At 45.8% G+C, this 19,566-nt stretch overlaps 1 protein-coding gene across 1 annotated transcript in view; it reads left to right on the top strand.

Moving 5' to 3' along the window:
* Positions 1-19,566, top strand: part of FRMD4A (FERM domain containing 4A) — a 168,522-nt gene that overhangs the window by 44,153 nt on the left and 104,803 nt on the right. The window contains exons 4-6 of the mRNA XM_049624448.1: positions 1,913-1,997; positions 14,365-14,421; positions 15,335-15,357. Coding sequence (XP_049480405.1) covers positions 1,913-1,997; positions 14,365-14,421; positions 15,335-15,357 — 165 coding nt within the window. The remainder of the gene's footprint in view (positions 1-1,912; positions 1,998-14,364; positions 14,422-15,334; positions 15,358-19,566) is intronic.

Here is a 19,566-nt window from a genome sequence, read left to right as displayed (position 1 = left end):
AAAATAAAATAAAATAAAATAAAATAAAATAAAATAAAATAAAATAAAATAAAATAAATAAAATTTAAGAAAGACTTAGAGTTTGCTGCTTCAAGTCTCTGCTAGTGGAGAAGCGAAAGTTTGCCTTCCTCCCAGGCCGCAGCAGACCCTTTGCCGAGACCTCCATGACCTCAAATACCTGCTCCAAAAGCAGGAGGCAAGGTGCTGTCTCTTTTCTTTTTTCTTTTTTTCCCTCTTCTTCTTCTTTTTTTTTCTTTCAGGGAGAGAGCAGGTGGTAGAGACCCACCAGCCTCCTCATTCCCAGGCTTTGCAAGAATGGGGGCCATACTGTCATCTCCAAACATTTTATAGACTCTCACTTGGTGGTAATACTGATTGAACGTATCCGCTAATATCAGGAGTTACTCTGGAATCACTCACAAACCAAAGTGATCGGCCTGGTGTTAATCATGGCAGCCTCTGCACGTGTTGGAAAAACGGTAGAAGGCGTTATTAGTCTACAGACAAGAGGGTTGCCAACTGGTGGGCTGTGGGCTCGTCCTTGCCTAGGGATGGGTTTTGTTTGCCTCGTACGGTGTTGGTTTGTTCTTTTGGCTGTTGTGGGAATCTGGAGGAGTTTCCAGCATCTGACCGCGGTAGACTTCTTGGGTGGAGAACCACTGACTGGGTCCTGCTATCTTCCATCACAGTCTGGAACACAGAAGCCCGGAGAGATTATGGGATCTGCCCTAAATCCTACAGTGCTGGGCCCAGGCCACTGGTCTCTTGATTTCCTCCCCAGGTTTCTTTCCATCACATTGTAACCCTGTTCTCGAACGTAGCACTTGTCTCCTCCTTTTGCCTTCTGCCATCTCGGGGTAGCCCCTGTTTCCAGGAGGCAAGGATCCAGTGCCCCACAGGAGTGGTCACCCCCACGCGGGGCCTGTTCCCCTGCAAGGCTCTGCATTCTATCCCCCGCCTCCGTGACCACAACAGCTATTCCCTGCACGCAGCTGGTCCTGAGACAGATACAAGTGCCTTATCTAACTAAGTAATTTAATGTACTCCAAAGTCGATGTGTAAAGGTGTAGTAAATGTATAAATAATTTCAGCATGTTTCATCGTGAAAAAAATCTATAAGCTTCATCTGGATAAAAATTCAATCTCATTTGGCTTAATGTGCATTAACATCAGAGTGTTCCCAACCCTTGCCTCAGCTCTCGGGATACACAGAAATCAAACCACACCTCACTGCCTTTGGGGAGACATAGTGTAACCATTTCAGAGAGAAGTAGGGCCCCCCTTCTTCAACTGAGCAGAAGAAATTATCTTTAAGAAATCCAACTCAACAGTGATTAGCACAAAAAAAATATGTTGAAAACAAATAATATTTTTTAATTGATTTTTAAAAATTATTTTAGAGAGAGAGAGAGATCGCATGGAGAGGAGAGGGGCAGGCGGGTAGAGGGAGAGAGAGAGAATTGTAAGCAGATTCCACGCTCAGTGTGGAGCCCGATGCAGAGCTCAGTCCCATGACCCTGGGATCATGACCTGAACTGAAATCAAGAGTCAGATGCTCAACCGACTGAGCCACCCAGGTGCCCTGAAAACAAACAATATTATTTAAAAAATTGGAAAGCAGGTCAGGAAAAAGAAAGTAGATGGTCAGATTTAATCTGTACTCTCGGAAGCTGATGGCTGTCCCAGGTCCTTGAACCATGGTGAAGGTTGGCAGACATAGCTGTCCTAATGTGCCAGAAGGGGGCTTGAAACACTCTGCTTTCTTTCAGAAAGGAACCATGGGAAAACTGATCACACCTTTTTCTTTTCCATAGGGATTGGGAGTTTTGGTCCTCACATCCAATCCTGTAGCTCAGAAAACAGTCGATCTCAGTTGCTGCTTCTGTGGTTCACTTGCAGTCTTGTCTTTCAGGTTCTACATAGAAAGCATCTCGTACCTAAAGGATAATGCCACCATTGAGCTCTTCTTCCTGAATGCTAAGTCCTGTATCTACAAGGTAAGAACTTTTTCTTCCCGCTCAGCTTCCCCCTGAAATCCGAGAGTAGCATTTGGAGCTGGCAATCCCAAGTTGCTGCCCCGATGTGATTGTATTGATTAGTAGACGTAATTTATAAGTGACTTAGTATAAATAAATGAGAACGTCATGGAAGTAATACTATCTGTTTAATAACGGGACTCCTCTGGATCCTGTCACTCTTTGGCTCCTTGGAGGTGTGCCTTCGTCCCTCAACCTGGCAACTGAGACAAAGGGGAGACGTGGACGGGGAGGGCAGATGCACAGGGTCCACGCGGATCGGTCTCCGAAGGATGAGTGGGCTGCTTATAACCAAATGCATACGTATTGACCGTTTTTAGATGTTCTGGCAACATCTCTCAGTGATGCAATTTGCATCAATCGGCACTTTAGGCTGGACAGATTTTTTTTAAGGATGCTAAAATACACATAAAATTTATCATTGTAATTACTGGTAAGTATACAGTTCAGTGATATTAAGTCCACTTACAGTGCCGTGCAACCATCGCCTCCATCCATCTCCAGAACTCTTTGCATCTTGCAAAACTGAAACGCCGTCCCCACTAAACGCTCACTCCCCGATCTACCCATCCCCCCAGCCCCTGGCCATCACCATCCTACTTTCTGCCTCTATGAATTGGACTACTCTAGGGACGTCACGTAAGAGGATCCTATAGTGTTTGTTCTTCTGTGACTGGTGCATTTCACTCAGCAGTAGGACCTCAAGGTTTATCCACGTTATAGTACAGGTCAGAATTCCCTTTCTTTCTAAGGCTGAATGATATTCCGTTGTACGTATAGACCACATATTGTTTATCCATTCATCCGTCAATGGACACTTGGGTCGCTTACACACCTTTGGGCTATTGTGTTTAATGCTGCTGTGAATGTGGGCCTGTAAATATCTCTTCAAGTCCCTGCTTTTAGTTTTTTCGGGTGTGTACCCAAAAGTGGAACTGCTGGATCACATGGTCATTGTACGTTTCATTTTTTGAGGAGCTGCCATATTGTTTTCCACAGTGACGGCACCATTTGTACTCCCACCGACAGTGCATAAAGGTCCCAGTTTCTCCACATCCTCACCAACACTTGTTATTTTGTGTGGGGGGTTTAATAATAGCCACCCTGCTGGGTGTTAGCCAGTATCTCATTGCGATTTTGATTTGCATTTCCCTAATGATTCCCTAAAGATGCTGAGCATCTTTTCAGATGCTTGTTGGCCATTTGTACATCTTCTTTAGAAACATGGCTATTCAAGGGACAATTCTTTCTTTGTAATATTGTTTTCTAATTTTTTTTTAAGTTTATTTGTTCTTGAGAGAGACAGAGCATGAGCGGGGGAGGGGCAGAGAGAGAGGGGGAGACACAGAATCCGAAGCGGGCTCCGAGCTGTCAGCACGGAGCCCAATGCAGGGCTCGAACCCACGAACCGTGAGATCATGACCTGAGCCGAAGTCGGATGCTTAACCAACTGAGCCACCCAGGCGCCAGTCAGGAGACAGTTCTTAACTGGGTAGGACAGTCCCTCGCCCTGCATCAAGTTCACATGCTTGTAGTGTTTCCTTTCATTGGATAACCCAAAATGCCCACACACATTTCTAGCACACACCCCCTCCCTCGGGAAGGAGGCTTGCAGAACACCTTGAGAGCCTCTCCTGGGAGAACGTATTTGAACACTCACACTGGTGCTCATGAAGGAAGCCTTCAGGGCACCACCTCAGGCCAGCTCATTAACCACCACAGAGAAAGCTGATATTTGAGAATATCACACCATGGCATGCTGGGTGCTGAGGGCTTTCTGTAAGTTGTGCGGCTGAACCTTCACAACACTTTGAGGCAAATACTACTTTCTATCCAGGTTTTCCCTGTGAGGAAGGTGAGGCACAGGGAAGTTAGGAGATTCGCCCGAGGTCGCGTATCTGCCAAATGGCAACATTGGCTGGGGGGCCCGAAGCTGGCAGCCTGACTCCAGATCGTGGGGCTCAACCGCTGGGCTGCGCTGAGCCCCAGAGGGCAGGCTCTCCCGAGAGTGGAGAATGCCCTAGCAGCCACAGAGAACTTCAAAGCTAAGTGCACTCATCGTAAAGTGCTCAGTGGCCGTCCTCAGAGAAGTCTGAGGAGATCCTACCGCCTGTGTTTTCATGTCTAACCAAACCCTATCTGGGGGGATTGCAACAACTCGCTGAACATTAAAACACACACACACAGACACACACACACACACAAGTTGGATTGGTATATCAGCCATCCGTTTTTCTTCTAGAAATACGTCAGCACGTTCATTGCACAGAATAGTCCCTCTAAATGCAGGTGTCCACAGTGATGGAGGGCCTGGTAAGGATCAAATTCAGTCGTGTGAAAGGACCTCACTTGGTGACAGTTGCTGAGCCAGGACTTAAACTGGCTCAAGCCCAGACCGCTCGGACTACAGTATTTGGGGGTTTCGCTGAATGGAGGAAAAAGACACTAACCGCAGGTCCAGGAACTTGCAAATTCCTTCCTTTCTCTAAGCCCATTTTCTCATTAAAGCGTGGAAATAATAATACCGGCCTCAGGTAGCTTACAGACTGAGAGAGTCTCTGAGGGTTTTTGTTGAATGAACGGGAAGGCCCTTGGAGAAAGTTCAGGAATAAAAAGTTGAGCATTGTCCACCAGGTGGCACCCTGGGGCAGTGAATGTCTGGACGCGCCAGTCCCCCGAACTGATTTCCTCAGTTCAACCCGGCGGGAAAATTGGCCCCAGACCGTGCTTGTACAGACACCTGGGTAAAGGTGAGAAAGTTTCTCTCTCGCAGGTGTTCGATTCAGTCCAGATACAGATGCTTAGCTGGAGCGGAAGGCTGCAGTGCTTATGAATACCATGCTGCTCAAAGACTCTGGGATCAATGGAAAATAGAACAGGAGACCAAATCCCCAGGTTCTTCAGGTGGGGTTAACAGTGCAGCCACGTTTGGGGCCAAGGCACCCACAGCGTCCCCCAGCCTATCACCTGGGCGGCTCTCTGCCATCCAGAACCCCAGCTATCTCTTCTCAGGATCCGGACTGGAGCCTGGCTTCCCTGAAGTTTCTATCAGAGACCAAGTAGGGTCACAAGACCGCCTGTCTCCCTCCCGTCCATCAGAAATAACATTTTCGTTTGCAGAAATTGGCACTTCGGGCTTATTTATTTGATCTTTTTTAAATGTTTATTTATTCTTGAGACAGAGACAGAGCGTCAACAGGGGAGGGGCAGAGAGAGAGGGAGACAGAGAATCCGAGGCAGGTTCCAGGCTCCGAGCTGTCAGCACAGCACCCGTCGCGGGGCTCGAACCCACGAACCGTGAGATCATGACCCGAGCCAGTCAGACGCTTAACCGACTGAGCCACCCAGGTGCCCCCCACTTGGGGCTTATTTGAAATGTTCACACGTATCATCTTACGTGAGCCTCCTGGGTGAGATAGACCCAGAATCTTTAGCTTTCCGGAGAAAGAAACTGATGTCCGGGAGGTTAAGCGACTTACTCAAGGACCAAGGACCGGAAGTGGTGGAACAGACAGGGCGGCCAGTTTTGCACACTTGTAACTATGCAAACGCGGGGGGAAGGCCGCGCACAGAGTGTCATTGGGAGTTGCGATCTGGAGCCCCGCACGCCTGGGTTCCCGTCCTAGCTGCGCCCCGCAGTGAATGCAGTGAACGTGCGCGCCTTCTGTGGCGTCCCCAGGCTGAATTCTCCTCTCTGGTTGAACAAGGACATTAAAGGCCCCGACCCACCCCCTTGTTGGGAAGCCGAAGCGAGACGAAGCGGGAGTGTAGTTGGTTAGCACTGGGCCAGGCACGTGATGAGCTAGCTAGCTCCCGCTGTGGTAGCACTGTTCGCTTGAACCCAGACGCGGGTTGTTCATCTTGGCTGAGAGTTTCTGTGTGCCCCTCGACGCCGCCTCTGGCACTTTGGAGGCCTGGAGGAGCCCGGAGGGCAGTGCCAGATGCTGATAGACATAGTGCGGTGCTGATAGACGGGGGCTTCGGTTTACCCAGCGCAAGATTGGTATTACCTCCCTCCCTGTCTCTTAGGGAATGATCCCTGCAGGGTACCAGAAATCTCAATTGTTCAGATAAATAAACCTGGAGCCTGCCTTGGATTCTGTCCTCTCTCTCTCTCTCTCTCTCTCTGCCCCTCCCCGACTCGCATTCTGTCTCTGTCTCTCAAGAAATAAAAAATGTTAAAAAAAAATTTAAAGTCAAGTGGCTTTAAATTTTTTTTTAACGTTTATTTATTTTTGAGAGACAGAGACAGATAGAGCACGAGCAGGGGAGGGGCAGAGAGAGAGAGGGAGACACAGAATCTGAAACAGGCTCCAGGCTCTGAGCTGTCAGCACAGAGCCCTGACGTGGGGCTCGAACCCACAAACCATGAGATCATGACTTGAGCTGAAGTCGGACGCCCAACCGACTGGCTTTGAATGGCTTTAAATAAGAGACTTATTATGAAAAAAAGCCCACCACCTTCAACAATTTTAGCCGTTCCTTCTGTTTTTTTGCCTATGTCTAAGTAAGTTGGCACGAGGCATTATTCCTTGATTTATCCATTTTGGATTTATTGAATTCCAGTTGGGACAGGTGAAGATTAAGGTGTTGTATACAACCACCCACACTTTCCCATTCCCCATTTTCCCAAAATGGCGGTAAGCACAGTTCTGGGTAAAAGCTACAGCCGTTAGCATTACATTATTATGACTAATCCAGGTAGCATTCTATGGTTGTGATTCCCTTTTTTAGACAACCACTTGTCTTACCTAAAGGTAATAACTGCCTTGCTATTACTTGTTTAGTTTCTATGTACCCATCATTTTTTTTCCCAAGAGCTCCTCCGGATTCCCGATGCATGCCCACATTAATTTCCAAGCGCTTCGGGTGATTCATCCATTCCTCTCTTGAGTTGGGTTTTTGCTGTTGCTTCCTGGGACCTCCCTGTCACCTTCCATCCTCTGACTCCAGTCTGGACCTGGCCTCATCCACAGCCCCCAGCACAGGACCCCCTTACCCATCCTGTCTGTTCGCCACTCAGCTCTGGAGTGGGTCCTCTGTTTCCTGGATCCCAAGTCTTCCTGTGTTTTCTTTTATGCCACTGTTTCACTGGAGAACATCCTCCAGTAAATCCAGGGAAAGTGCATATAGGAAGTACAATGTTTGGGTCCTTGCGTATCTGGGAAAGTCTCTCTTCTAATGTTATATCTGACTGATAGTTTGAGTGGATATGGAAATGAACACATCTCTCAGAATATCAAAGGTGTTGCTTCAGAGTTTGCTCTGGGGAAGTCTGCTGTGCTATACGTTGTATGTGGACCCTCTCCCTCTCTCACCATCACCAATGGTATCTTTTAGGATTGCCTCTTTATTCCTCTTCCTCCGAAATTTTAGGATGTTATGCCCTGAAATGGGTCCTTGTAAATCCACGATGCTGTGTATTCGATGGGCACTTTTAGTCTGGAGACTGGTATTCTTTAATTCTGGGAGATTTTTCTGTGTTATTTTTTTGATGGTGTCTCCTCTGTGCTCTCCTTGTGGAACTCTTGCTCATTAGATGCTGGGCAAAGCCTCCTGCTTTGATACCTTGCAGCTCTTATTTTCCATCTCTGTCTTTTTATTCTACTTTCTAGAAGATTTGATCAGTATTATCTTGAACATCTATTGGCTTTTCAACTTTTGATACTATGTTTCTAATTTTTAAGACTTCATATTATCTGATCTTTATGTATATATATATTTTAATTATATTATCCTTTACTATTTTTGAACTCCTTTTGTTTCAACGTCAATTATGCATATTCTGTGACGTTTCTGTTTCTTTTTAGTTCTTCCCCCCACCCACCCCCCCCATGTATTTATTTTGGTCTCTGTCTTTCATATTGGAGACTTTCTTCAGTTGACTGTTGGTCGTGGTCCGTCCATCTGTAGGTAAGAGTGAGGCACCCAGGTGGAGGTGGTCCACTGGTGGATGTCCCTGTGGAATGGTCCAGTGGCAGACTGGTTCTTTGAATAGGAAGCCTGAATGGCAGTGTTTGGATGACCTTTCTCATGGCTCCTTATTCTCCCCAGGGGAGAATCTTCCCACTTCCTGTCTGAGTGCTCATCCTCTACTTCCTGTCTGGTCTCTACTTCCTGTCTCATCCTCTACTTCCTGTCTGGTCCTCCACTTCCTGCCTGGGTGGGTCCCCCACCTCCAGGATCGGGGAGAAAACACCTCCAGTTGGGGTACAGATTCCCTTCTGATCCTGGCACTTTGGGTGGACCTCATTCCAGCTTCCTGTGCGTCTTCTCCAGAGAACAAACCTCTGATCTCTTTAATAGCAGAAAAGTGAGGAAAAGTGTTTTGTTTTGTTTTGTTCTGTTTGTCATTTTCCCCAAATTAGGAGCCCCACCTTCCTGCCTTCCACTCTTTCTTCACCGGGAGGCCGACGGCCTGACCCTGTGGGTTTCTCTCTCACTTCCTTTTGCTTTGCACTTTACGGTCCCCCTATTTTCTACAAAAATAGCAGGAAAATACAGTCAGAATCAATCCAAGTAGCAGAGGATTAAAATATGGTCATGAGAGAGCAGGGTTCTAATTGTGAACTTTAAGGGGAACAGGAGGAGGTACAGAGCGGGGGTCCCTGACACCCCACATAGCCACATGCTTCAGCAGCATTTCTCATGTGTTTTAAGTCGCCACGATTACAGGTGGATGATGGAAAGGAAATTTATGACCAGGGGATAGATAAAACTCACTTACAAATGTGTGCCTTTTTTTGTGGAAAACTCCCATGGGAAGTCTACCCTTGATGTTGTGTGGAAAATCACACAGGAAAGCAGAGCTCTCCTGCCAAGCTTTCTTTCCAGTCTTCTCTCTCTTTGGATGTGGCTTCCTCTGCCGAACCGAAGAGGCCCATCGACCAGCCCCACGGGAGACAGTGGACTTGTCATACCCAATGGGAGTGATGGGGTGGATGCGGATTCTGATCTCAGCTTTTGCCCCGCCTTCAGGCTGCAGGATAGAATCCTGCCTTCTCTCCACTGCTGAAGGGAAATTGCTGTCAAGAGGTCATCACCACAATAATTTTTGAAAGTCTTGCCGGCCACAAGTGCTAGGACACAAAACGTCAGCGTCTTTTTTAATTTTTAAAAAAGGATTCCGATTGATAATACGGGATTGACTACCCACTCTTAAATATGATTGTCACAACAAAGTGCTTGTTCTCAACCCTTATCTTGTCCGCCAGTGATCGCTAAAGAAGCAACCCATCGTCTGTATCTAAAGGTGGGCTGCAGTGGGACTCTTTGGGCTGGAGGACAAATTGGCACGAGCATTCTTCAGAGTGAATTTTTATGGTCACCTTCCATGACTGTCACTAAACTAGGCACATACACAATGCTCAGTAAATTGTTTTTCATCAGTTACTTTCCAATCCCAGGGAGCAAGGATTTGCATAGCTCCTGTGAAATGGTCAAGTCTGGTGCCTAGTGTACCCACTGAGAGCGGATCATGTCTAAAGAAACTTAAAATTCCTGCTCTATGTGGGCTGCCGGTCTTGCCCCGCCTTCTTCCCTGAGCTGTCCACATAGGTTTGGGAGGTTCACAAGTTATTAAAATTTAAATAATCATCCTTGGGGTGCCTTTGCTATGTAGGGCTAAACACCATCACTCTTGTTGAAATTGAAGTAAGTGGTCTTTATCCAAGATCTTCAAAGAGCTTTGCTAATGAACAGATCGTATCATCTTGTCTGAAGATGAGAGAAACAAAGCCCGCAGTCAGGCCCCACAGGACAAAGGAAGCAACATAAATATTAGTCTCAGACTTACAGAATCCCAGCCCTTCCTTGTCTTTTCACTTGATGATTGTAGGTTTAGTGTGTATATTCCTATGACAGGGGGTGGAAGGAAAGAAGGACAGAGAGGGACTTTTCGTTTTCAATTCTAGTGACAAATTTCACTCTGGCTCACCATCTTGGTGGTTCTCGTGACCTCTAAGAGAGAGACTCCCCGGGGTCACGATACGGGCCAGAAGCAGAAGGAATCACTGTGCCACAGAGTCAGAGCACAGTGGCCCAGCATGAATGGCCCATACGCCAGTGGGTCATTAGCCAAACAGGAGGGAACTTGACTGATGAAAAACTGGCAAAGGGCTAAGGAAGACGGTTGTGCAAGACCACGTCAGTCCCTTCCTGCACCCCAGCCCCTGTTTGCCTGGGGCGTCATCATGCAGCCATTATGAGTTGTGCAATGAGCCGGGGTGCTTACACAGGCACAGGGAGGCCGGATGTGGCATCGGGTCGGGACCACTTGGGTGATAGACACACACATGGAGACACATTTGCATAATGTTCTCTCCTCGTTAGAAAAATACGTCTTACTAAAGATTCCCGTGAATGCCGAACAACGCTGAAGGACAGAGGCAGCGCTGTGGGGGTCAGATTGTAAGCACCAGTGAGCCCCAATAAATCCTACAGACAGACAGGATATTTGTAGTGTGTCTAAATCACCCTCCATTTCCTCACCAAACTCAGTAAAATAATTGGAAAAGAAGTCATTAGCCCCCTTCTACGGAGGAAAACGAAACGGGAGGAGACCCAGTGATTTATTCAGTGTCCCGGAGCTGATGGGGGTGGGGGGTTGGAACTAGAACCTGGAACTTTCTAGTGAGAGTAGAAGTGATCTTAAGGAGGGTGGCAAGAACCAAAATCCTCAGCCATTTTGTGGTGAGGAGAGAGGTGGTAGTGGTGGGCGAGCTCTGCAGATTGTTCTGGATGGACCTGGCATGGATCGTCCTCCCTGAAATCTTATCAGCCTCCCATATGGTTGTTAGCCACGTTTTCTGTTATATTGAGCGTATTAATCTCACGCGAAAGTTGGAATTTCTGTCATTGCCGACGACGGAGGAATGCTTTTCGTTAAGATCCAGGGTTGTGTAAAGACCGCCACCAAGTCCCTTGGAGCACGGGGGTCATGAAGAGGTCCTCCAGTTCTCGGCACTTTTGGAGAACCTCACACCTGCCGCCCGGGGTTCTCGTGGGGCTATTTACTTGGAACTCTTGGAGACCCACAGATGGAAATCTTTCTGAGAATATTGTTAACTGTGACGCTGCTGATACATGACCCCGGGCCTCTTCCTTGAGCTCCTGAGTCACCTGGGGTAAAACAATGCGGAGTGGGAGGAAGCGGGCCATCCTCCCCAACCCTGCTCTGAGCACACACGCACACACCTGCGGGCGGTCACGTTTTGTCTTTCCGGGGCATTCTTCAAAAGATCAGAGAAAGCCGAACACATTATTCAGTAGTAGGTGAAGCGGGTGCCCTCCTCCTTTCCCCTGTCGTCCTCTTCTAGGGAAAACCCTGCACCCCAGGAGAGTGTGTGGTTTTCGCCTGCCCTCTCTGTGGTCTCAGTCAGTTTATTTTCTCTGCCTGAGCAGAAAGATCCCACCTCTGGAGTGCCAAAGAAAGACCTTCCTCTGCCTTCTCTACCCTTCTTCCCCCTACAGGTACATTTTCATTTAGCGGATGAGTCACATCATGAACTAAAAGCTTGTGTTCACACTTAAAAGGGCTGTTCCTGATGGCTGGTTTTGAGTCGCACGCTAGACAAGCCTCTCCTCGAATGTTAACGATTAGCCCACCATTGACCATTAGCTGCAACACGGGTGTAAATGTTTGACAGGAGAGCACACAGAGCGTGCGGGGGCCAGCGCCCGTGAGCGTGCAGGAAGTCAGTCGGTGGGAATGGAAAGGAACGTAGCGCATGTGGAAGCGGTCCACTGTGGAAACCCTGGACAGTGTTTCTGTTAAATCATTTGTACATTGTTAAATGATTTACATTCTGATGGGATCTGGTAATCCCAGAACGGCAATTCCACACATTCCTCTGTATCCCGACCCTGACAGTCTATATCAATTACAGCGGCCGTAAAGCTCTCTCAGCTGGTTAAGCATAAAGAATTATTGTGCCCGATCCTTCCATATGGTCTCCTTGGTTCTCTTAGCCCACACTTGTAAGGTCGTTCGGTGGCAAATATTATTATCCGTCTTTGAAATCACTAAGCCTTTTGAAAGAGCCCAAATGAAATCCCTCCCTCGAAAGATACAGGCTTGCTTGAGCGCATTGTTTTGAATTCCAGGGTCCAGTTGTGGACCACAAAAGAAACTCATTAGAAAATCCATGAATCAGAGTTCGGTTTATAATTCAAGTGAAAAATAACTCTAGTTTTGGCTAACTTCAGTGATAGATATGGTCCCAAGAATATGTTGGCTGACACCGAGTCCTTACTTTTTTTCAGTCGAAATGTAATTGACACATAATATTGTATTAGTTTCACGTGTACAACATAATGGCCCGATATTTGTACATTACCATCCGTCCACATAGACATTTATTTCCTTGTGTTGAGAGGTTCCAAGATCTGCTTCTCTTAGCAACCTTCAAATATACAGTAACTATACCTCTTAGCAACCTTCAAATCTACAATGACTATAGTCACAATGCTGTACATTATATCCTCAGGACTTATTCTATAAACTGAAAGCTTTTACTTTTTGGCCCCTTTCACCCTTCCCCCCCCCCACCCCCACCGCCCGCAACAACCAGTCTGTTCTCTGTATCTATGAATTTGAATTTTCTTTCTTTCTTTTATATTCTGTGTATCAGCACTATCATTCAGTACTTGTCTTTCTCTGTCTGACTTACCTCACTTAGCATAATGCCCTCAAGATCTATCTATATTGTGACAAATGGCAAGATTTCATTCTTTTTTATGGCTGAGTAATATTCCATTACACACACACACACACACACACACACACATACATACCACACTTTTTTTTTCAAAATCTTATTTAAATTCTAGTTAGTAAATAAATAAAATAAATTTCTAGTTAGTTAACATATAGTGTAACACTGGTTTCAAGGGCAGAACTGAGTGATTCGTCACTTACATACAATGCCCAGTGCTTATACAACGTTTTCTTTATCCATTCACCCATTGATGGACACAGGCTGTGTCCATGTTTACAACTGGCTGGTGTAAATAGCACGGCAGCGAACAAGGCGTGCAGACATCTTTTTGCCTTGGTTTCATTTCCCTTGGACCAGTCGCCAGAAGTGGAATTTCTGGATCACATGATCTGCGATAGTTCTATTTTTAAATTTTTGAGGAACCTTCATTCTGTTTTCCACAGTGGCTGTACCAGTTTATGCTTACCCCCCCCCCCCCAGTGCACGAGGGTTCCCTCTTCTCCACCTGCTCTCCAACACGTGCTATTTCTTGTCTTTTTAATGGTAGCCATTCTGACAAGCACCAGCTGATACCTCCCGAGTCCCTGTTGACTCGGGGGCACTCACGCACTCAGGGAGGTCCCTTGCCGGACAAGAGGTTGGGGGATTGTTTCTGGTCTCTTCACGGCCACTAAGGCCTTGTGACTTGGGGAGAGTCCCTTGACATTTCTGGATTTCTGTTCTCAGTGAAAGCAAAGGACTGGGCTTGGAGACGACGGATGTTTATTACCTTGACCGTAGTGATGGGGTCACAACGTTTGCATACGTGCAACGTCATCAAATTGTGTACATTAAATGTGCAATTTTTTCTGTGTATCAGTTACACCTCAAAAAGCTGCTTAGAAAATGGATATGAACTATATGCATATTGAAAAATACATATATGAGATTTTTTTCAAAAACCAAGGACAGGTTTATACACTTTTAAGACCATATCCTTAGATCATGATTAAATATTTAGGGGAAGAAGTAATAGGAAAGAAGCGTTTTTAAACTTAGACTCTGTGGCAGTGCTGACCAGTAGAACTTTCTACAAGGAGAAAAGTGGTCCGTACCTGCTCTGACCCCATGGTAGCCAGCTGCTGCATCGAACTGTTGAGTGCATAAAAGCAATGAAGGCATTGCAATGAGAAACTGTATTTTTAATTTTTATTTAACTTTAATTTAAAGAGTCACAATCCCATTATGACTTTTTTCTTTTCCATAAAGCCTTACTCCTGGTCCCAAAGTCAAGTTCACCAAGAAATCACCATTGGTTATCAAGTAACCTTAAGCCACTGATGAATCAGATTCACAGATTTGTAACATTTCCCTAATTTCTCATCAAGATTTAAAGCTTTGAGGTGACCGGGGAGATCCAGGACCACTGGGGTCTGCCTCTGGCTAAAAGCTGCGAATAGAATGTCGGGAATCATTTAGGGCCAAGTAATTCGGCACAGAGATATTCTCTGAGCGTTTGAGATTCTGGGAAACAGCTGAGAAAAAAGAGAGCGGGTCTTTTTTTAGGAGATGTCCTACAGAAATCCTGTTAAAGGACCAAACTTACCTTTCTTTTTGGTTTGTCCCTCTAGGAGCTGATCGATGTTGACAGTGAAGTGGTGTTTGAATTAGCCTCCTATATTTTACAGGTGAGTTGTCCTGTCCTCATCTGGCTGTCCCAGAGCCATACGCAGTAGAGACGGGAGTAAGATTGAGCACACCCAGCAGGCTGCCATATTCACTACCTATTTGTCATCTTAATTATTTATGACACTAATAGGAAGGAGCTACACCATGGCAGTCAATAGAGGCTTCTGGCATTCCAGAATTTTAAGACAGGGTCTCTCTGCAAAGGAAAATTGTGTGTATCACTTGAGCCTGGGGGAAACAAGGATCGTTCAGTAACTCCCTTTTCTTCAGGGTTAGTGCCCTCCCCCACTCTGGAGAAAGCCCAGTAAATAGCAAGATTTAACTGCCAAGAGAATCATTGCACATCCTATGGAAAGACAAGGAAAGGACAGGCCTTTCACTTATGGGTGAAAGAGGTATTAATGAAAATCGGCAGCAATGACAGTTTTAGTAACGCTGGCAAGATGAATTAGAAGAACGGCACTCATTTATTTCCTCCACAAAGATTTCTTAAACAACTGTTATATTCAAGATTCCATGAAGGTTCCATGGCCCCTCCTTAGGATGACCAGGAAAGAGCCCACAATACAAAACAAGTAACATAAGACACTAAGCAGTTCTACCCAGACACATGTTCAGATCCGGAATCCTTAATCCAGAAAAAGGTAGACCAGGGTCCAGAGGTAGAAACTTGCATTTTGTTGTTATGAATCACTTTCTTTGTGTATAACTCTCTAAAGTTTAATTTTGTGTCTCATATTCATGTGGCAAATGCATGGTCCTTTCCCCATTGTCTTCCTATAGCAGATAGGACAGCAGCAGTAGTAAGCTGAGCTTACTCAGTAGAGGAGTGGTCATGACTGTGGAATGTATTTAAAAGTCTGGAACACTGTACAGGAATGTTTCATTGACGTTGAATTTTTTCTTCTACAGGAGGCAAAGGGAGATTTTTCTAGGTGAGTTTACAAAAGGGTTTGTTTTCTTAATGTGCTCTGTTAATCTTTATTAAAAGAAACTATTCTTTCTGTACTTTGTAGGAGGGCAGTGCTTTAATGTTAGATATTAACGAGGAGTGCCTGGATGGCTCAGTCGGTTGAGTGTCCGACTTCGGCTCAGGTCATGATTTTGCAGTTCGTGAGTTCGAGCCCGGTGTCAGGCCCTGTGCTGACAGCTCAGAGCCTGGAGCCTGCTTCGGATTCTGTGTCTCCCTCTCTCTCTGCCCCTCCCCTGCTCACGCTCTGTCTCTCTCTCAAAAGTAAATAAATGTTAAACAAAATTATTTAAAAAATTAAAAGAGACAGAGCGTGAGCATGTATGTGTCTGTGTGTGTGTGTGTCTCTGTTAATGATGAGAGCCACCTCTCAACTTGTCAATTGAAACAGACATATCGGGCAGAGGAAACATAGTAACAGCAAGGAGGATATTCTGTACTAAATGAAAAGCCTAGAGATCACTAAAGCAGAGATCAGCACCCACTGTCACAAATGGCCACTAGTGAGGTCTGTCAGCTGGAACCTAGAGCCTGAAGTCACCACTCTGGTGTGAACAGGGCTTTAGATTATCCCGCAATGTGGACATTTTTTTTCTCTCTCCGTTTTAGTCTCCTGCTCCTCCAAAGGACGAGATGCTATCCCATAGGGAGATTTCCTTCATGAAAGTATCTCGGTTCCCCACTTCTACTTTTCTTCCCTCTCTAGATATTCCATTGGAGAGAATGTAAACACTTAACCACCGGGGACACTGTGCACTGGTTATTAACTTGTGGAACTGCCAGCTTCTCAGTGCCGTTCATTTCCTGAAGCTTTGCCCATTGACCAGCGTGGTTGAATCGCCTCTCATTTTCTCATGATCATTAGTGGAGCCCTCAGAGCAGGGAGTTGTGGACATCCACCAACGGGACTGTCTGCTCAAAGACAGACATTATTCCAGGCAGTCTGCTTTCTTGAACTCCCCAAGAGACGTCTGGGATAGCCCATATTTTAGAATCAAGGTCTAAATGTACAAGAAAACAGAGTGTCTGGGCATAGCATTCTGACTCATCAATAGGAAATAAGCAAAATTGGTATTAAAATTAAGAAACACTGGGGCGCCTGGGTGGCTCAGTCAGTTGAGCGTCCGACTTCGGCTGAGGTCATGATCTCACAGTTTGTGAGTTCGAGCTCCACGTCGGGCTCTATGCTGACAGCTCAGAGCCTGGAGCCTGCTTTGGATTCTGTATCTCCCTCTCTGTTTGCCCCTCCCCTGCTTGCACTCTGTCTCTCTCTCTCTTTCAAAAATAAATAAACATTAAATTTTTTTTTGTTTTTAAATCTTTATTGGAAGATTTTAACATCTGGGTTGTCTGAGTGGCTCAGTTGGTTGAGTATCCATCCACCTTCGGCTCAGGTCATGATCTCACGGTCCGTGAGTTCGAGCCCCACGCTGGGCTCTGTGCTGACAGCTCAGAGCCTGGAGCCTGCTTCACATTCTGTGTCTCCCTCTCTATGCCCCTCCCCTGCTCCCCCCTGCCTCTCTCTCTCAAATATAGATAAACATTTAAAAAAATTTTTTAAAGAAACACAAATCCTGACTCTACTCCATGATGGGACTTGTATGTTTTCTCATGCTTTGGCAGATTTGATCTAAACTACTTCAGTTGGTGGCTTACCTGTACTTGTCTAGATTTGTCAAGTTCATGCGGCCTGGTTTGTGAAGCCTTTGCTGTTTTCTCTTTGGTCTCCATGTGCATATCTAAAGCTTTGTAGGGGCGCCTGGGTGGCGCAGTCGGTTAAGCGTCCGACTTCAGCCAGGTCACGATCTCGCGGTCCGTGAGTTCGAGCCCCGCGTCAGGCTCTGGGCTGATGGCTCGGAGCCTGGAGCCTGTTTCCGATTCTGTGTCTCCCTCTCTCTCTGCCCCTCCCCCGTTCATGCTCTGTCTCTCTCTGTCCCAAAAATAAATAAAAAACGTTAAAAAAAAAAAAAAATTTAAAGCTTTGTAACAAAGCCTGAGGTGTATGTTCTCATTCCGATATCTCAGCAAAAGCAAAAAACCTAGTTTATGATTTAAAACAAGGGTCAGTTTAGGGTGCCTGGGTGGCTCAGTCAGTTAAGCGTCTGACTTCAGCTCAGGTCACGATCTCGCGGTCCGTGGGTTCAAGCCCTGCGTCGGGCTCTGTGCTGGCAGCTCAGAGCCTGGAGCCTGCTTCCGATTCTGTGTCTCCCTCTCTCTCTGCCCCTCCCCTGTTCGTGTTTTGTCTCTCTCTGTCTCTCAAAAATAAGTAAATGTTAAAAAAAAGGTGGGGGGGCGGTAAGCCAACATTTCTGTAAAGGGCCAGATGGTAACTAATCTTGGGTTTTGCAGGCCATAGAGTCTCTGCTATAATTACTCAGCTCTCCCTTTGTAAGTGCAAAAGAAGCCGTAGACAGCAGGTAAATAAAGGAGTATAGCAGTGTTCCAATAAAACTTTATTTATAGACTTGGAAATTTGAATTTTGTATACATTTTCTTGTATCCTGAAATACTGTTCTTTTGAATTGTTTGTTTTCTAACCATTTAAAGAATATAAAAGCCATTCTTAGCTCATGGGCCATACAGAAACCAGCAGAGGGCTGGTGGGTTGCAGTGTGCTTACCCCTGATTCTAAAATTAGTCCCTTCAGCCCAGTTTGAATATTTGCATAAGGAGACTTCCAGGCCCCTTGTGTTTAGGCTTCCCAAGTTCTTGCTATAAAGCAGAGGTAGTCATTTTTTTTTTTTTTAACTAAGGCTTTTTTACAGCCTTAGCAGGAGACCTTAAACATTATAGGTGGCCAGTAACCATTCAGTGAATTTGTTGAATGAAACATTTTGAGGATATAGAAACTATGTTTGGTGGTTTTTTTGTTGTTGTTGTTGTTGTTTTTGGGTTTTTTGGTTTTTGGGGTTTTTTTTTTTTTTTTTTTTGCAGTTGTTACTTTTTTATGCCCTTCATTTGGTATTGGAATTTGGGGGTTTTGATAAATGCAGCTTTATATCTTACAAAGACTTCTGATCCCTTGAAAAATAGTTTAACAACCCCAGGTGCAATCGATTCTCCAAAGATACTCTTCCCCCCTTTTCTTTGACCAGCCCCGAACTCCGCTGTAGATATTATTTATTTTTGAGAGTACCCTGACAGGATGGAACGTGAACTGTGAAGTCGTCTGACCCCACAGATCCTGGGAACGTTTGGCCTCAGGGATTGCCAGGGAGGAGGAAGTTGTAGGCCTGGCCTCCCAGTAATTCATGGTCCCTTAATGAGCCTGTGGAATGCTACCTTGTGGGGCTCAGAGAAACAAAGGATCCTGGTTTAGCTTCATTTGTCAAAGTGCTGCCTCTTGGTTTGTTTGTCCCCAGCTGTCTGGGGAGAGAAACAGCCTTCACGGGAGGGAGAGGTCAGACACCTTATCCCAAAGGTCACTCTATGTGCCAGGGTAGACCTCCCGTGGCGGAAGGTGGAGGTGATCTGTTCCGTGCGGTGCCCTAATCAACACCTGTCATCTGCAGCAGGCCCACGGTCTGTGTGCAAGAGTGACCTGGCGTTTTGGAATAAGAGAAGGTCATTCTAAATTCCTTGTTGGTGCCTTTTCCCATCTATACCCAGGGAAATCCCCAAAGCATTAACGTTGAGCACATTTAGTTTGGTGGCTGAACATTAGGCGTTTTAGGTGTCCTAGTCTGAGAAGTTTAGTATTGTAGAGTTACGTTCGGCCTATTAATAATAATTCATGCAGGACTGTGCATTAAGTTCTGTGCATTATATTTAACTGAAAGGCTTTGACTTGTATACATACCCGTCAATAGAATCTGTTTTCCTGAACAGCATCAATAAAATGAGAGGTCTGCTTCGATCGCACAGAACACTGCGGCATGGTCCAGGGCTTAAATCTAGGATATTCTAGAATCTAGAGGATTAAAGAACCTTTTTAACTAACGGTCGCCCACAAAAGACAAAGTAACCTTTTCATAGCCAGAGGGTACCGAATCGAACTTCCTGAAAGGCTGTTTTGCTCCAGATGTGACTATTCTGTAGATTTACATGTCAGGGAACATACACAACTACATTTGAGTGGAATGAATATTACACATCTAAAAATTATGGGAGCAGTTTCCTTGAAGTATAAGGACAAGGGAGAAGTCAAAAGTACTAAGGTACTTTACCAGAAGGA

This window comes from Panthera uncia, chromosome B4, assembly GCF_023721935.1.
Source record: "Panthera uncia isolate 11264 chromosome B4, Puncia_PCG_1.0, whole genome shotgun sequence".
Taxonomy (NCBI): domain Eukaryota; kingdom Metazoa; phylum Chordata; class Mammalia; order Carnivora; family Felidae; genus Panthera; species Panthera uncia.
The sequence above is the reverse complement of the archived record's forward strand: the minus strand, read 5'-3'. Positions and strand labels throughout refer to the sequence as shown.